The 17,731-nt window shown below is 34.4% G+C and overlaps 3 protein-coding genes across 3 annotated transcripts; 2 read left to right on the top strand and 1 right to left on the bottom strand.

The window, feature by feature from the left end:
• Nucleotides 1-2,763: 2,763 nt before the first annotated feature.
• LOC127244178 (vesicle-associated membrane protein 721) lies at nucleotides 2,764-5,373 on the top strand. Its single transcript, XM_051264591.1, has 5 exons — nucleotides 2,764-3,132; nucleotides 4,045-4,186; nucleotides 4,291-4,411; nucleotides 4,539-4,601; nucleotides 5,011-5,373. Exons 1-5 carry the CDS (start codon nucleotides 2,943-2,945, stop codon nucleotides 5,155-5,157), a joined length of 663 nt encoding a protein of 220 aa, XP_051120548.1. The 5' UTR covers nucleotides 2,764-2,942; the 3' UTR covers nucleotides 5,158-5,373.
• Nucleotides 5,374-5,572: 199 nt separating this feature from the next.
• On the bottom strand, nucleotides 5,573-8,335 carry LOC127244177 (uncharacterized). The gene is made up of 8 exons (XM_051264590.1): nucleotides 8,097-8,335; nucleotides 7,420-7,500; nucleotides 7,247-7,335; nucleotides 6,986-7,060; nucleotides 6,705-6,817; nucleotides 6,520-6,600; nucleotides 6,232-6,318; nucleotides 5,573-6,003 (listed from the first exon to the last, which is right to left on the bottom strand). Exons 1-8 carry the CDS (start codon nucleotides 8,223-8,225, stop codon nucleotides 5,903-5,905), a joined length of 756 nt encoding a protein of 251 aa, XP_051120547.1. The 5' UTR covers nucleotides 8,226-8,335; the 3' UTR covers nucleotides 5,573-5,902.
• Nucleotides 8,336-11,722: 3,387 nt separating this feature from the next.
• On the top strand, nucleotides 11,723-17,521 carry LOC127244179 (uncharacterized). The gene is made up of 10 exons (XM_051264592.1): nucleotides 11,723-11,903; nucleotides 12,170-12,277; nucleotides 12,353-15,150; nucleotides 15,232-15,315; nucleotides 15,643-15,795; nucleotides 15,894-16,057; nucleotides 16,137-16,284; nucleotides 16,533-16,655; nucleotides 16,755-16,842; nucleotides 17,114-17,521. The coding sequence occupies exons 3-10, from the start codon at nucleotides 12,469-12,471 to the stop codon at nucleotides 17,311-17,313; spliced, it is 3,642 nt and encodes a 1,213-aa protein (XP_051120549.1). The 5' UTR covers nucleotides 11,723-11,903; nucleotides 12,170-12,277; nucleotides 12,353-12,468; the 3' UTR covers nucleotides 17,314-17,521.
• The last annotated feature ends 210 nt before the right edge of the window (nucleotides 17,522-17,731 follow it).

Below are 17,731 nucleotides of genomic sequence, written 5' to 3'. Positions count from 1 at the left end.
ACACGGAGGTCGGCTGATATGGAGGTCGGTTGATGCGGAGTTCGGACCAAGTGAGGTCGGACGAAGAAGAATGAGACGGACGATACGTGGTCGGACAAGAGACCAGATGGTGGTCGCCTGATGGGCGGCCAAGGAATCGTTTGATCTAGTGACCAGTTAGTCCCTGAATTGGTCGGGTGGCACATAGGTCGGGCGAAACGAAATCGGACAAGAAGGGACATGGCATTCGTTTGGTCTAGTGACCAGTTAGTCCCTGAATTGGTCGGGTGGCACATAGGTCGGGCAAAACGAAATCGGACAAGAAGGGACATGGCAATGGATATGCAGGTCGGAAGGCATTTTTGGGACAGTTCAAGTCGTGAGAGACAATTCTGGGGCGGTTGAAGGAAGTTGCAACACGTGTCAACAGAGGAGAACTTGGTGGACGGTTGACAGCAGTTGCTATAACAGACCAAATGGTGGTTCAAACCGCTTCTTTTAAGGGGTTATTTAAGGATCCAGTGCTGTTCGAAAAAAAGACATCTTCAATAAAATTTAAGAGAATTGCTTTTGGAATCATCACTTTACTTTCCAGTCTTTAATTTTATTTTTCCTATTTTATTTATGTATCCTACCGTGTTTAGAAATTCTTAATCTCAAATACTAATTATATCAAATTCGAAGATAATTTCCTATTTTCGAATTTTACTTTTTATTGTTGAAAAAATACATCAACACAGGAATTTTAGGTCATTAACTAAGCCGACCTTCGAAGGTTTATGCTTACAAAAAATGAAGGGAAGCATAGATTGTGCCACTATCAGGACTAAATACCAACAAAAATAAAGATTCGGATTCTTATGTTATTAAAAAAAAAAAAAAAAAAATCTCATTAGTATTCTCGTCAAAATGATTTAAATGACATTATTAGTGTCAAATGGATGACATTAGGATCAAATATTGAGTTGGACACATTTTCATTTGATTTTTTTTTATAAATTTTGCCTCCATTTACATTTTATTTTTATCTTATGTTTCAGCTATTTCGATGGTCATTTTATATATATATATATTTTTTAATATATATTTTGTGCAAACTGAGTACATCGTAATCTTATAAAATCTTATTTAAGTAAAAATAAAAATTAAGACATTATTTCAAATTTCAACCAAACAAACCAACAGTATGATTTGTGCTAATACAAAAGTGTCATAATTACTTCATAATGCACTTTGATGATGATTAAATAAAAATATAACAATAATAAATTTAGGATCTTGCCACTGAAATATATAATTTTAAATATGTGATAATTATATTATGTAGCATTACTTCATAGTGCACTTTGATGATGATTAAATAAAAATATAAAAATAATAAATTTAGGATCTTGCCATTGAAATATATGATTTTAAATATGTGATTATTATATTATGTAACAAGAGAAATAGAATATAAAAGATAAGTTATGATTTTCTTTTTTATTTACATAATTTACATATTATTATACTAGAACAAAATGCATATTCAAAAAATAATATTTATAAATTCCGACGTCACTAAAAATATATTCTCTCCGTCTCGTATATAATATTACATTTTTTATTCATGTTCGTTCCATATATAATGTCATATTTTTTATTTTTATCAATCTCACATCTTATGGAATTTTTTTTTCCTCAAAAAAATAATAATAATTATTATTATTATATTTTAAATTTTATAATTTTTAAAGTTGTATTAAACTAATTAGTTATCATAATTTTAACTTATAACTATTTTTATTGTATTATAATTAATTTTAATAATATAATATTAATTATTTATTAATCATATTTATCTAAATTCTCGTATTTATAATAATACGGACATAATATCAGAGATAGAGGGACTAAAAAATAAATATCATCTAATATATGATTCAATGTTGTTTATTTTTACATTTTGATTTTGAGTTTTAGGGTTTGTTTATTTTGATTCTAAACATATTTTTACTATTTGGAATTTCTTTTTTTTTTTTAAATATTTTTTTCTTTTGTAAAATATCTTATTGTACATTATTTTAAAATTAAATCCAAATCAATTTTTTCTCGTACTCATTAAAAGAAACTTTACTTAATATTCAATTGCTATTTTTTTTCCTTGGAAATTTGTAGCATATTCAATTATTTAGATATAATTGAATTTTAAAAGATAAAAATATAAAAATATATATATTGTGAGATTTTGGTTTTATATAATAAAATTTTGAATTGAAATAGTTATTTGATTTGATAAAAATATGCATTAATTTAATCCTTTGACTATAAAATTAAATTTTAATATAATATAATAGATAAAAAAATACTAATATTTAATTTGATATTTTTTTGATTATTTTTTTAAATAGTGGAACTTATTTTAAAATCTCACAAGTAAATACATCAATCGATATTTTGAAATTTATGTATCTATATATATTTATATATTTGTGATATTTATAAAAAAAATTATATCATAAAAAAATTATTGAGGTAAAAATTCTTAAAATAACTATTATCAATAAAAAGGTTTCGTTCACCTAATTTTTAAATAAATTGATTTTTAATATGCATGAATATAAAATATATTATATTAAGTTGAATATTTAATTTTTTTTACAAATATTTGATTTTTTATTTTTATTTTTTTCAAAATCTATAAAAAGTATTTTACATTATTTTTTATTATTTTTGGGAATCTCGATTTAGAAATGGCTCCGGCGAACAAAGCACTGTACAAACCAATAAATAATGCCTATGCTCGCCAATTTTCTAAGCCATTCGGTTCTGCTCTCTTTCTCTCTCTACGATTTACGGTTTTACGAACAAAAAAGTAGAGAGAGAAATACAATTTATGCGTACAGTAGATATATAGAAGTATATATCTGCGCGAAGAGGATTGGCCTAGGGTTTATCGGAGGAGGGTGAAAGAGGAGCAGAAGATGGGCCAGCAATCGTTGATCTACAGTTTCGTGGCGCGGGGAACTGTGATCCTCGCGGATTACACCGAATTCACCGGGAACTTTACTGGAATCGCGGCGCAGTGCCTCCAGAAACTCCCGGCCACCAACAACAAGTTCACCTACAACTGCGATGGCCACACCTTCAATTATCTCGTCGAGGATGGATTCAGTAAGCGCTGATGTTTCTGATCTGCTTCATTTCTATTTTTATTTTTGCGTGATTTGTGTTCTGTTAGATTCTCCTGATTTCTGCGCCTCTTTCTCGGTGATCTTGTGCTGTTGGGTTGAGGAACTTTCTGTTTTTCTATGTGATCTGTGGTTTGGGTTGTTCTACGTGTTTAGATCTTGATTGACTGTCGATTTATTTTGCTCACTAGATTTTGAATTAATTGGTCGTGGATCGGATTTGGGGTCCTGAGATTAATTTCGTGCTATATAATTGAACGGTTAATTAAATTTTAATAATACGAGCTAAATCTTAGAAAGCAAAACGGATTCACCTACTAGATATTTATGTTTTTGAATTTTTACATCTCCAAGCATTTGGTACCCAGAGTGCGTTGACAGATTATTCCTGTTGATTTCAATTTTCATGTGGTCGGTGTCTGGCATTTGTTAAATTCTTTTGTTGCAGCATATGCAATTTATGCATTCTGAGTTACATTTTTGGAGTTTAACAAGGTAATTTCATGATTGATTGCTATAGGTTTGTCACTAATTGGTTATCCGGTGTAGCTTCTATCAAGTCTGGAACCTGTTCCTGATTTTGGGTTTCCAAATTGATATTGTTATGAAATCATGTAGTGCTTTAGTAATTTTCTCGAACGGCAGAACTCAAGGATTCGTTGTGTTTCCCTAGTAGTTTTATATATAATTTTGTATGGTGTGGGCTCAAACAAATTACACACACACCCCCCCCCAAAACCCCCCAGGTGGTTTTCCTTTTTTTGCTCCAAACGGCATATTTATTACACCTATGACTCTTGTTGAGACATGAATGCTCTGGAAATGTAATATTAAAGTATCCATAGATCCTTATGATTTGCATTTCTTGAGAAATGATCATGCCTTTCTATGACAGCATATTGTGTTGTGGCTGTTGAATCTGTTGGAAGACAGCTTCCCATGGCATTTCTAGAGCGAATCAAGGATGAATTCACAAAGAAATATGGTGGAGGAAAGGCGGCCACAGCTGTTGCCAAAAGCCTGAATCGAGAATTTGGGTAGTTTATTTGTATAGTTTTCATTTTTAATTTACATGGACCCAATTCATAGTTTCTTGGCAGACAAGAGTAACTTTGTTTGGCACAATTGCAATAAAAAAAAGGCCCAAATTGAAGGAGCAAATGCAGTATTGTGTTGATCATCCTGAAGAAATCAGCAAGCTCTCAAAGGTGAAAGCTCAGGTTTCCGAAGTTAAAGGTGTGATGATGGAAAACATCGAGAAGGTAAAGTTACTTCTCTTATGCCCTCCATAAACATATACTTAGGTGCAATCTTGAGTTTAGTGGTGTATATATATATACACACACACACATATATTATTGAATGTAAAGCCTATATATTTCATGGCAGGTTCTTGATCGTGGAGAGAAAATTGAACTTCTGGTTGATAAAACTGAGAATCTTCGTTCTCAGGTATGCATGTCATTGGTTTTATAATTATATGCAGAATACTTAGCGGTGATTATGTAAGGCTGGAATGAATCTCTTGGGCTTAACTATCGATTGTTTGTTTGGTTGTTGCATTGATCTGTCTTTGTCATGATTTGAATCATACAACTTTGTAATCACCTAAGATCCTTCTCTAAAATATTCAGGCTGTGTTCACTGTACAAGTAAAAACACACTACAGCTGTGCTAAAACAGCAAGCACAAGGCTAAATCTACTTTGGCTTGTAGTTGTGGATTTCGGTGTTTGACAGCTGCATTTGCTAATTGTAAATTGTTGTCATATACTTGTACATCTTTAAGAACAAGTTGTTTCTACCTATGTAACTTGCCGGTTGATATGGTCGTGCTTCTGAAAATTATATTTTCACAACAGGCGCAAGATTTTCGGACACAAGGAACCCAGATGAGGAGAAAGATGTGGCTGCAGAATATGAAGATAAAGCTGATAGTACTTGCCATCATTGTGGCCTTGATCCTTATCATAGTTTTATCGGTCTGTCATGGATTCAAATGCCACTAGGAAACACCTACCTGCCTGTTTCGACCAACATTGAACCTTGTTTACCATTGAATTTTTTTGTCAGACACTTGCTATAGAATATCTGTATTCTGTGAGATAATATTTGTATAGTTTGTATTTCTGGATTGCTTTAATGTGTCTGTCTGTCATGTCATGCCATATTGCCATGTACTTGGTACTCAAGTTTGAAATTTTCATGTCATATTTTGTTGCAAATTTCGTGCCTGAACAATCCTATTAGATAATAACATGGACTTATTTTCTAATGCATGCATGTTATCTATCAGATAAATCGAGGCTTAAAAAAATTGCAAACAAATGAATGTAGCTCAGTCCACTACTTTTATTATTCTCTAGCGCACTTCATGTTAAGTGGCATCAATTTTATCTATTAAAAAATGTATGATTGTTTACAGACTTTTGGCACAAAACGTAAAATCAAACAATTAAATTTTTATAATAGAATGAAATATTGACGAGGGGTATTAAAGGGATGAGAGTGTTATAGCATGTGTTCAGAAATTGATTTTGCTTGTTCTTGGCTCTATATTGAATAATTTGTTCGAAAACAAAGCTTGCCCACATATAAAAACAAAAAAACCCAAAGCAGCTGGCTGCTGCCAACAAACAAACCTTGATTTTAAAAAGAGGCTGCAGTTTCATGAAGAAATTGTAAACAAACCTTGAGCAGAGTACGAACACCCGGGAGCCAAGTAAAGCGAGCTACCTTTGAGCCAATTCCTGATTACATGTGGTTGCCACCTCCCCTCCAGGGACCCATCATCCTTCCACGCCCACGTCCATACCCTCTGCCAACTCCACCTCTACCTCGTCCATATCCAGCTCCTGTCAATAACAGATGGCCATTAATTTTGAACATACAAGATGCAGGGCTGGGAGATCCTCGTGATTCAAATCTGCCCTTAGCGATGAGCACAATGAGTAAAATACAGTATAATAACCATGTGTCTGATCCTAAATAAAGTGAAGCATGCTCGGACAGCATAACAAGTGAATTACTTAAATCAGACACTGTACTGTTTGAGAGATGACAAGATAAAAGATGATACTAACCACGATAGCCCCAACCCCCACGACCATTGCCCCTGCCCCAATTAGGATAATCGCCACCAGAATAGCCACGCGAATACCCTCCATTTTCTGTCAAAAAGAATCATGGAATCTGTTATAATGTGGAAAGAAATGTTTTTGGCTGTTCAATAATAGAGGCCTTGGATATATATATATAAGTATAGCCAGTTGCTCACTTAGACTTAAGCAAAACAAAGACATGCAAATAGACATGTATAAAGTATAACTCAATTCTCACTTGATGTAATATTTAGATTTGGAATGAAATACCTTGGTAGTTTCCATATCCACCTCTGCTCCAACCTCGTCCCCTCCCTCTTCCAAAGCCTCTTCCCCTTCCACCATATGAACCTAAAAACCAAGATGACATTTAAAGGCAACCCAATTCTTAGTTAAATTTACAAGTGGATAGAAATCAGAACAATGAATTCAAATTTTAGTCATTTTTACTTTACCTCTCCCAGGGTTCTGAACTGGAGGACCAACTTGTCTTGGTGGTAACTTTTGTTGTGGTGGGTAGTTGTACTGTTGTTGTTTAGTTTGATCCACATTGGATGGAGCTTGATACCTGCATTGAATATGAATAGCCGTAACAAACTGGAGTGAGTCAATTATCAAAGTAGCCTATGAGAGAAGCTGCAATAAATAAAGAAGTGGATAACTTAAATATTTCAACATTGTGAAATAACAGATTGTAGAAAGTAGAAACTGAGTGTATGTCAATCCTTTAACATACCCTGGAGAATTTTTGTTAAGCTCCTTGGTAGATAAGGTGATTGTGACCATCGAAACATGGCGAGTCTGCTCCACACTGTAGTAAGTGCACAATAAAGTTTACATCACCAAAACAAACTTTCTTTATACACAATGTGCTCATTCAACTATTTAGCATGGCTGTGCATGCTTAGGATCGAGCAAGACATGACTGTCTGCTCCACAAGGAAAGAAGAGGGGCATGACTGTACATGTTTTGCGTAAGGGCACAGTCTAAACTTACATCTGAAGGCCTTCTTCAATGGGCTCAAAGGTATCAGTTATGCTCACAGAATTAATGGCAGTGTCCTGATGTAGTCGAGGAACTCTTCTCTATTGAAATAAAAACTTAATTAGCCCTGGGCCTGGTGCTGAGACTGACATTAAAGGATACTACGAAACGGATTACATAGAAACCTTTGTGATCTCTGCAATAGACACTGCCTTGTTTATTGCCTGGCCCATTGCTTTCAGGACAATCTCTCTCACACGTCTCTCCTAAACAAGAAACCAACAGAGTGCCATAATGTATACAATCTACTGATAGATACTGGATATGAAGCATCAGATCATTTACAGAATTATTGCTTTGGAAACAGATCTAAAGGCCTAAAGGTGAAAATGATTTATGGGGAAAGAAGGTACAGAATCCATAAATTCCTTCCAAAATATGCTAACATATTACAAATCAATAGTCGCTGAAGGATACAAATCTAGAAATATCATAAAGATTACTTCCATAGATCACGAGTTGGCAATGTGTAGAAATCACACAAATCTACTAAAAGATACTGTAAACAAACTATCAAGAACTAACAAAATCGTAGTTTCAGAACAGAAATAAAAGCCTAGAAACGAATAAAATCAATCGACTACGAAAGAAATATAAAACATACAAAATCCACACAATGCTTCCAAAAAATACCAAGAGTTCACAAATCAAAAGCAACCGCACTGGCAAACAACTGAGTCAAGCCCAAAAAAACAAAAAAAAAACCGCCACAAAAAAAGCACGAGAAACAAACTACAACAGTTACATTGTCACGAACAGCGATAATGAGAACCATAGCAAGTAAAATGATCTGGCCTGGCACCTGAAGAAGGGTGGTGGCATAGGTGATATAGTTTCGCACCAAACCCTGCGAAGTAATGCGGATCTCATTCTCGTTCACCGGAGATTCCGGCTTCGGCTTCGGCTTCTCCACCTTCTGATATCTGTCCATGCTTAAGCCTTTGCCTCCTCCTGGCGGAAATTGGAAACCCTAAAAACCCTGGAGAGAGAAACAAACCTGAAGGGAAAGGGAGTTTTGTTTTGTATATATATGCAGTGCAGATTCTGTATCAGCGCAGTTTTTTTGAGGGGAAAATATCTGTGAATGAGTTGCCACGTCACCTTCTTAAATTGGGCTCTTTTTGGGGCCGTAGCCATGGTTGGTATCTTGATTCTCGCACGCGCTAATTGTTGCACGTGAAGATCACGTGATTGTGTATTGAAGTAAACTGGGCTGGCCGGTGCCTGCTTATTTCGGTTGTGTAGTTGGCATTTGTATTTTCGGTGTGTTTGTTTGGGATTTATACTATTCATACAATTTTTTTTCGTAAAAAATATCAAATTAAATATTTATTTTTTATTTTTTATATTATACTAAAAAATCAATTTTACATTCAAAACATTACATCAACGTCTGTTTATATCGCATCGTACAATTATTCAAATTCAAAATTTTTACTATTCAAATTCTAACTCAAAATCCAAACTCCAAACAAACACATCCTAATAATACTCCTTTCGCACGAGCTCGTTTACTTTTTGACATAAATTTTAATATGGTATTTATATTTTGTCATTTTTCTTTAAATAGTATAAATTTTTGCTTAAAGAAAAACAAGCTTAATCTATAATTAAAAAAAAAAAAAATTATAATGAGCATATATTTTTTATAACAGAAAAAATATTAGACTTAATAATTTAGTTTTTTTTTTATTTTGAATATTATATATGTCGAATATATATTTAGTTTGTTTTTGATATATAATCATAATGTATATTTTAAATATTTTGTTTATTAAAAAATCAACATAGTTTAACTGATTTTTTCGAACAATTTTAATATGAAGTATATTATTTTTTTCGTCTAAATAATTATGTCACATTTTTTTTTAATAATAATTAAAATAGTTACTCTCTCATCATACAAATTTGTAATCATTTTTTAAAATTATCATAAAAAAATATTTTTAGTTCCCTTTTTAAATAAAAAAAATATTACAATTTTGTATTTTTTATTATTAAAAAAAAAGTAACAATTGTTTGTTTAGTGTTTTAGTTTGAGGTTTTTTTTTGTTTTATTTACCTTGAATTATTATTTTGTTAAAAAATATAATATAAATATTATATATATTGAAAATTGTATTAAATTTTTTTGATTAAATAAACAACTCATAGTAATTTATATAAATAATAAAATTATTTTTATTTTGAACTATTAATTATATAATATTAATACCAAAAAATACTTTTATTTTATAAAATATTATACTACGTGTTGATATTTGAATATTAATTATTATATCAAAATAATAGTACAAATTAGAAAAAAATTGTAAAATTATTTTCATTAGTATCTTATAAAACTAATAGAAATATATTTGTACAAAAAATTATACAAATATAATAATATTTTTAATGTTAAGTAAATGTCACAGAGAGCATCTAGATGTCGGGGCGGGTTCGGAATGAATTTTGCAAGCCCCAGGACCCATCCCGCCCCGCCCAGCCCCGAACCCTTCGGGTTCGGGTCCAACCTGACAAATCCGTTTTTTTTTTTTTTTTTAAGAAAAGAATAAAATAAATTTTTTTAAAAATAATTTAAGAATAATCAAATATTGACAATAGTTCATAGTAAGGCCGTCAGTAGTCCCAATTATAAAACAATTGTAGAAGAAACAAATGCATTATTAAATATTCGGGTTCGAGTCCAGGTTCGGAGTGAGGTGGGTTTATAGTAAAACTCGTAACCCGTCCGAACCCGACCGGATCTAAAATTCAAAATTCGTCAATTCACCCCGAACCAAATTTTTTAAATCCGAACCCTTTCCATTAAAATCGGATCCAGGGTAACTCCGGGGCTAACCCGCCCCATTTGAGATCACTGGAGCATCAAACATAAAAACAAACAAATTCTAAGATGTTAGATGTGATAACAAACTCAATGTATTTAAAATAAATAAATAAATAGATAGAGATAACAAACTTAATGCATTTTTTCTTTTTTAAAAAAAAGAATATTAAATTTAGGCTCAACCGACGACAACAAACTCAATACTTTAAAGAAGTAAGATTTGTATTCTTGAATTTCCTAAAAGATAATTTAACGGTACGAATGTAAACTCGTAATTATAAAGTAAACCGACAAAATCTTGCCTGCTACATGCCCTAATTTGCAGGCATGTGGAAACCGAAAAAGCAAAAAAAAAATAAAAATTATACTCCTTTCGTCCCAAATATCGTGTCTGTTACACAGTAAATACGGTATTTTACGAGGAATATAATTAGTAAATAATTAAGAATGTATTAGTAATTATCCTATAATATAAATAATTATAAATTAAAATTAAAATAACTAATTAGTTTAATTAAAATAAAAAAAAATTAAAAAAAATTAAAATAATTAAAATAAGATTAAAGTATGTAATCATTTTAAAAAAAAAAATCACATGGTACGTGGGACACACAGAAATGGTAACGTGGACATGGTATTGGGACGGAGGGAATAGTAAATTTTGTATTCCCAAGTCTTACATTCTTAATTCCCTATCTAAGTCGTGAACCTTAATTAATTTACAAGGCGTATGATCCACTCCAATTTTACTAGTGTTAATTCCAATTACATGTTAAAAATTGAAAAATCCATAGAAATAATATGTTTTAAGAAAAATAGATAAAAATATAAAATTTTATCTTTTTGGATAAAAATAAAATTAAAAAAAATTGGCTTTTTTATTAAAAAGATGAAAATAAATGTTAATGACAAAAAAAATAAAACGAAATCGCTACCCGAAAGTGCTGAGTAAACTCCCGATCATATAAACTAAGGCTAACAAACAAATCACAAAACTCTCGATCATATAAACTAAGGGCGTGTTTGTTTGGGGGTTTGGATTTTAAGTTGTGATTTGAATAGTAAAAATTTTGAATTTGAATAGTTGTATGATGTGATATAAATAGGGTTTGATGTGATGTTTTGAATGTAAACTTGATTTTTAGTATAATATAAAAAATGAAAAATAGGTGTTGTGATTTGATATTTTTGAAGGAAAAGAATTGGATGAATAGTGAAAATCAACCAAAATCCTTAACAAACACACCCTAAAGGGTGACAAACAAATCACAAACGTATGACAAGTGAACCTGGCTTCCTTTATTTTTTATAACAAAAATAATTATAAATTAAGATAAAAATAAATAAATAATTAAATTTAAATTTAAAATATATAATTTTTTTCAATAAGTAACAAAATAAATCACACAAAAGGAAATAAAAAATAAAAGAATGAGGTAATACTATTATTTTTTGAACGGCTGACCCGTTTAGGTATTGGGTGGGGCCCCGAATTCTGCCGCCCAATTTTGTGGAAGTGGCGGGTCCCTTTCTGCCGCCTAATTCTGTGGCCATAGAGCACTGGGTTGCCTTAATATATTGGCAACGAACTGGGAGCACACGTAAACGACCTTCTCCGTCTGCCACCCACGCTTTCTCCGCATCACTTTCCTGAATTCTCATTCACTCGGCGTTTTAACCGTGGAGACATCAGCGATCCGGAGAGGAAAGTGTAGCAAGCGAACCTGCGTTGATGTATTATGCGTTTTCTGTTCTCGTGGATCGTTTTCACTTAATTCTGTAAGTTTTTTCATAGCATGATTATGTTGGCTTATTATAATCGATCAAACTATGGTAGAGTAGTGCTCAGCTCACGCAAATGTTGCGCGTTTACTGCTATGAATTTTGAAATTTGGTGGATCGCTCTTCGTCCGATCTCGTGATTATTTCAGAAATCGATTATTTTAGCTCAATCCAACACTTCCTTTAGTATGGATTATTTATACCAGTGTTTCCATGTTTGTGATTTATTTTTATTGTTGTTATTTTATCTTTTCGAATTTCAGATAGTTGCTGGTGATAGTGAAGATAGAATGATGATTTAGGGAGGAAGGACGAGTACGAGAGACGGATCGTTGATTGGTTAAGTTGGTTTGTTCTCTCCTTCACTCTAGGTATTTTTTTACCTGCTTTAGTTGTTACAGAGTGAAATTTTTCCCATTATTAATGTTTGAGCTTGTCGCTTGCAGGTTAGGGTTTACGTACAATTATAAGAATTCCAAGGTCAACACCAAAGGCATTTCCGATTCTTTTGGATCGACTTACGGAAATTAAACATTAAGTCGAGTTTGAGGGTGAGAACAAAATGCAGCTAAACAGGTATCCAGCTGAACCTGTGGCTGGTGAGCCACCTAGCCTCTGTAGTCTGTGGGCTAGGCAAGATTCATTTGACACTGGATTCAGGGGTGGTGTGGCAACATGGAAAAATGTAGATAATAATATCTATGTTCAAACTGGAGAAGAGTTCCCTGTGGGCTTTCTTCAGGAATACACTCCTCCTGCAGTTATTACTCCAGTGTATGGTGTAAGCGTTACTCCAGTCTATCAACATAGCATTGGAGTTTCTGATGTCCAGGATGGCCAATGTGTTCATGAAGAACTTCCTCGAGCTCTTGGTTTTAGAAGAATGGATTCTGAATGCAGAATTGACATCACAGAATCAGCGTTGAGTGAAGGATCTAGTGGTGCACATGCTGATAATGGGGTTTACATGAGTAAGGGAAGCATGAATTACCAGGATATTGAAGCCAATGGGCATAAACCCAATACATCTGCTGCAAAAGTATGTAGCCACCAGGCCTGTTTAGTGTCAAATGCTCCACTGTTAAGAGAATCTGATTCCTCTAGATCTTTGAATTCGTTAATGCCGGGAGTTTCTAACTCTTGTCGATCTGAGAAAGTGAAGCTTCTTTGCAGTTTTGGAGGGAAAATATTGCCTCGTCAGGGTGATGGAAAACTCAAATATATGGGAGGTGAGACACACATTATCTCCATCCCCAAGAATATTTCGTGGGAGGAACTACTGAAGAAAACAGCTGGAATGTGCAATCAGCCTCACCTAATTAAATACCAGCTTCCAGGGGAGGATCTTGATGCCCTTATATCTGTTTCTTGCGATGAGGATTTGAAAAATATGATTGACGAGTATTCAGCGGCTGAAAAGCTCGATGGTTCTCAACGACTGCGTATTTTTTTGATTCCTCTAAGCGAATGTGAAGGCTTGTATGCACATGATGCCAGCTATCTCCTGCAGAAGAATGTTGATTGCAAGTATGCTTTTGGTGCAAGCGGTGTAGATGGAACTCTGGTAAATGGTGTTGGTAGCTCTGATTCTGCTCCCCTGAACTTCTACAGTGGGCTACCTTATGAAAATGAGATGGGTCATTTGGTGCCAAGTGGTGAACCTAATGTAAGATATGCTAACAATGTCCCCTTGCCAATGGATCCTGTTGAAATGAAGGATCGGGATCCCCCTGGTGTACCTGTTTTGATTGAAACTTTTGATGGGTCCCAGAAATTGATTAGGTCTCCTTCATTGCCTCCTGAAGTCATGCGGCGAGAAGATATGAAGAATGCCAAGATGGCAGCGCACCGAAACAATTCTTCCCTTGGTAGTATCAGCCCTCGTGTATCTCTGCCACCCGAAGATTCTATCTGCTACACTGCTCATCATCATCTTACTCCTCAGTTGGCAGTAAATTTAAGAAATTCTCATGATCAAATTGGTAAGCATGATGCCATCCTACCAAATAATAGGATTCCAATCTTGAAAGGAGAAAATGTTGCTCCTCATCAACTGGAGCAGCACTATGGAATCTTTGAGCTATGCTCTCAGGAAAGGGATGCAAAAATGGAAAGGACATTAGATATTGAGAATCCTCTTCCTCAGCCTGATAATTTAGGCGGAACATTGTTTGTATCCAGTGATTCATTTGGTTACAATCATGGGATGCCTCATGTGTGTTCTGATTCAAGTATTCAGGACCAGGGAAATTCTTTAGCTTACTCTTCTCCAGAAGGCATCCCTCAATCAATATTATTGAATTTGGGAAGACCTCAACCATCCTCTTGCGGACCAGCTGCTGCTTTTGAAAAAAAACCAGTGGAGTTGCATGAGAAAGTCAGCTTCATCAATACTCAACTTCAAACTGAGGCATTGAATGCAGAACCAAATATTCCTGTTACTGGAATGACATTGCAGAAGTCCCCTTCAGCCTCTGATGCTTTGACCAAACTGGAAGTTATCCACCAGGATGTTAATGGTGCTGTTGAGAAACAACTGAGCAAAGAAGATTTGAGAAATCAAAGTTTTGAGGTGAAAGCTCATGAGAAAGAATGTGTTTCAAATTCTGAGGTGAATTTCAGCAATCCTCCATTCGGCAGTGGTGAATTTTATTTCTGTGATCGGTCACCTGCAGTTTCCAAGAGCATCACAAGTGCATTACAAAATGGTAACTTTGAACCATCATCTCTTTACATGAAATCATCAAAACAAGACTCTCAAGTGTCATGTGGTTTGAACCCTGAATTATCTTCTGCAAGCGCCAAACATTTAAATCATTCAGGGCTAGAGCAAGCAGAGGTTGCTGAACTTTTGCACGAAGCATCTAAGGGTGTGGCGAATAATTTTTTTGAAGAACTCAGGCTAGATGAACCTATAGGTGTCGTTAATGAAAGAAGGACAAATACTCCACGTAATTCTGTTTCATACAAGAGAGAAAATTCACTCCCCAATAATAAGTTGTCTGGCACCAGTAACGTTGATAAACCAGACTCTTTTGGTGTTAGCAAGTACTCGGATTTGTTGGATGATCTACCGATTGATCTCACCTTGCAATGCCAACAGAAGCCGGTTAAAAACCATAATATATCATCTACCCAGCCTCCATCCGAAGCTGTCTCGGACACACCACATCCTGCCAAAACACAAGTTTTGTCTCCCCCTTCCCCAGACGCAAAGTGTGTTTTACAGAATTTGGATTTTGAGGTAGTACTTGTATTTTTATTATTCTTTCTCTTATCTCTCCACCTGTGTGTGACATTAGCTGATTGCCTTCGACTGATGCAGGATGTCAGGACTAATAATGGCGAAGATAAATTGTTCAGTGAAGCATTGATAGCTGAAATGGAAGCAGATCTATATGGTCTGCAGGCAAGTGATATTTTCATTCTCATAAGAGTTTTATCTGGCTCATAAATTTTATTAATGATATGTTTTATTTAGTTTACACTTTATATATGAAGGTGGATTTTGACCAACACAATGATCACATTAATTTGTTTGCATCATGCTGAATCCATGGAAACTTATTCTTGCTTATGTTGATTTATAAATTCAGAAATTACTATATCATTTCTATTTATAACTCCAGAACCATCCAGATTTTCAAGTGATCCAGAATAGATTAACATATTCAGTCAAGTTTTCCATTTTTTATTTTTATGTTTTCGAGTATTTCCTTATCAGCAAACCATGCAGATAATAAGAAGTGCTGATCTTGAAGAAGTACGGGAGTTGGGATCTGGCACATATGGAACAGTATACTATGGAAAATGGAGGGGAACAGATGTTGCCATCAAGAGAATAAATAAAGCTTGTTTTTCTGGGAAACCATCCGAGCAGGAACGGCTGGTGTGTAGTTTGCATAGTTCTTTTCTTGCATGTCTAAAGATATGGCTGACTATTGATCTTATAAGCTTGCAAATTTCTTTTTTATGTCTTCTCTGCAGACGAAGGACTTCTGGCGAGAAGCTTGCATTCTATCAAATCTTCACCATCCCAATGTTGTTGCATTTTATGGGGTGGTGCCTGATGGTGGAGGCGGAACATTGGCGACTGTAACAGAGTTCATGGCAAATGGGTCGCTTAGGACTGCTCTAATTAGAAAGGACAAGTACTAAGTCTCCTTTACACTTTTATTTTTCAATGGTGACATTCCTAGTTTGTTCTTGATTTTCTGAACTCAAATGCAGATCACTTGATTATGGCAAGAAGCTTATAATTGCCATGGATGCAGCATTTGGCATGGAGTATTTGCACTCAAAAAATATTGTCCATTTTGATCTGAAATGTGACAATTTATTGGTGAATCTGATCGATCCGCAGCGGCCAGTATGCAAGGTACTTTTGGTCAATTTAAGAAAGTTAATTGTCTGATGAAAGTTGGACAAAACTCTTTATTGACAGAAGATTACATATTCTGGGAAGAAATTATCCACAGTTCAGAAATGTAATATAAATTGCTTTCACTGCTGCTAAGTATGCCGAAAGTAATTGAGTTTCTATTTTTTTAGAAGAATGATTAACATATCATATATTATCAGTTGAATATCTTGAGAAAACAAAATTTGACCCTTAACTTTGTTTAGGTTGGGGATTTTGGACTATCTAAAATTAAACGCAACACTTTGGTATCCGGTGGTGTACGTGGGACTCTACCATGGATGGCACCAGAATTGTTGAATGGCAGTGCCACCCGGGTATCTGAAAAGGTCAGGGGTTTCGTTAACATCTTTGTTCATGTTAGTCTCCCTTTGTTAGGACAGGTAGCAGTAGGAACAGCAACTAACTCTTCATCTTGTGTTAAACAGGTTGATGTTTATTCATTTGGAATAGTATTATGGGAGCTTCTCACTGGACAAGAACCTTATGCAAATATGCATTGTGGCGCGATCATCGGTGAGTTAATCTCTCAAACACAGGACATTAAAAAACACATTTTAATTATAAAATCATCAAAATGACATTATTGTATACAAAAGTTGTGTAGTTTCTCAAGTAGCTTAAAGAAGGCAAGAAACAAAAACCTGTCTATTAGATTGCCATTAACCTTTAAATTATGGGAATTTTGTGTTCTTCCATTTATCATACATACATTAGTTCAATTAGCTAGAAGAATTTAGACACTTATAGCAAACATAAGAGAATTACATGCTGGTTGCAAATGCAGGAGGCATTGTGAAGAACACGCTACGCCCTCCCATTCCAGAGTGGTGTGATCCCAAATGGAGAAAGCTCATGGAGCAGTGCTGGTCGGCCGATCCTGAAGCTCGGCCCTCGTTCACGGAGATTGCGAAGAAATTAAGATCCATGTCATCCGCTCTTGAGGCTAAGAGGCAAACAGATTTGTTGGTACACACAACTAACTGACCAAGTGACCATTAGCTACCTTCCCACATATATTTTATATATATATATATATTTATATTTATACTTGGAAGTTGGAATCTAAATTGAGTATTTGTTTTTTTTGTATATGTTGTATACTTGTATAGTATCTATAGCTTAGTAGCACTGGGAGATTGTAATGTTCTGTTTGTTTCTCTTGTTTATGAAGTGAAGTGTATCGGTTAGTGCATCTTAGGGTAGCAGCTCCCGGGAGTCCTGCTCCTGGGCCAGCCGCCTGCCAATATTGTTGTGGGCCGGGCCCTACTTGCATGGCTATTGGCTGGCTCATGAGATTCTACCCGGGAGTGGAGCTCCCGAGGGTTGAGATTAGCACAAATTTTATAATTAGTACCAGTACAACTCACATGGAAGTAGTACTTATTTTATATATTTTATTAAA

The sequence above is a fragment of the Andrographis paniculata genome, unplaced genomic scaffold, assembly GCF_009805555.1.
Source record: "Andrographis paniculata isolate CXL003 unplaced genomic scaffold, ASM980555v1 Contig9END, whole genome shotgun sequence".
NCBI classification, from domain to species: domain Eukaryota; kingdom Viridiplantae; phylum Streptophyta; class Magnoliopsida; order Lamiales; family Acanthaceae; genus Andrographis; species Andrographis paniculata.
Note: the sequence above shows the minus strand (reverse complement) of the source record. Positions and strands in the feature narration are given on the sequence as shown.

Excerpts from the sequence above, each read along its gene's own strand:
- LOC127244178 (XM_051264591.1), top strand. The coding sequence starts at position 2,943 with ATGGGCCAGCAATCGTTGATCTACAGTTTCGTGGCGCGGGGAACTGTG. Across the intron at positions 4,187-4,290 it reads AGCCTGAATCGAGAATTTGG|GCCCAAATTGAAGGAGCAAA; the intron begins GTAGTTTATTTG and ends AATAAAAAAAAG. Across the intron at positions 4,412-4,538 it reads TGATGGAAAACATCGAGAAG|GTTCTTGATCGTGGAGAGAA; the intron begins GTAAAGTTACTT and ends ATTTCATGGCAG.
- LOC127244177 (XM_051264590.1), bottom strand. The coding sequence starts at position 8,225 with ATGGACAGATATCAGAAGGTGGAGAAGCCGAAGCCGAAGCCGGAATCT. Across the intron at positions 6,818-6,985 it reads CTTAACAAAAATTCTCCAGG|GTATCAAGCTCCATCCAATG; the intron begins GTATGTTAAAGG and ends TATTCAATGCAG. Across the intron at positions 6,601-6,704 it reads AGTTCAGAACCCTGGGAGAG|GTTCATATGGTGGAAGGGGA; the intron begins GTAAAGTAAAAA and ends CTTGGTTTTTAG.
- LOC127244179 (XM_051264592.1), top strand. The coding sequence starts at position 12,469 with ATGCAGCTAAACAGGTATCCAGCTGAACCTGTGGCTGGTGAGCCACCT. Across the intron at positions 16,058-16,136 it reads GCTCTAATTAGAAAGGACAA|ATCACTTGATTATGGCAAGA; the intron begins GTACTAAGTCTC and ends ACTCAAATGCAG. Across the intron at positions 16,285-16,532 it reads CGCAGCGGCCAGTATGCAAG|GTTGGGGATTTTGGACTATC; the intron begins GTACTTTTGGTC and ends AACTTTGTTTAG.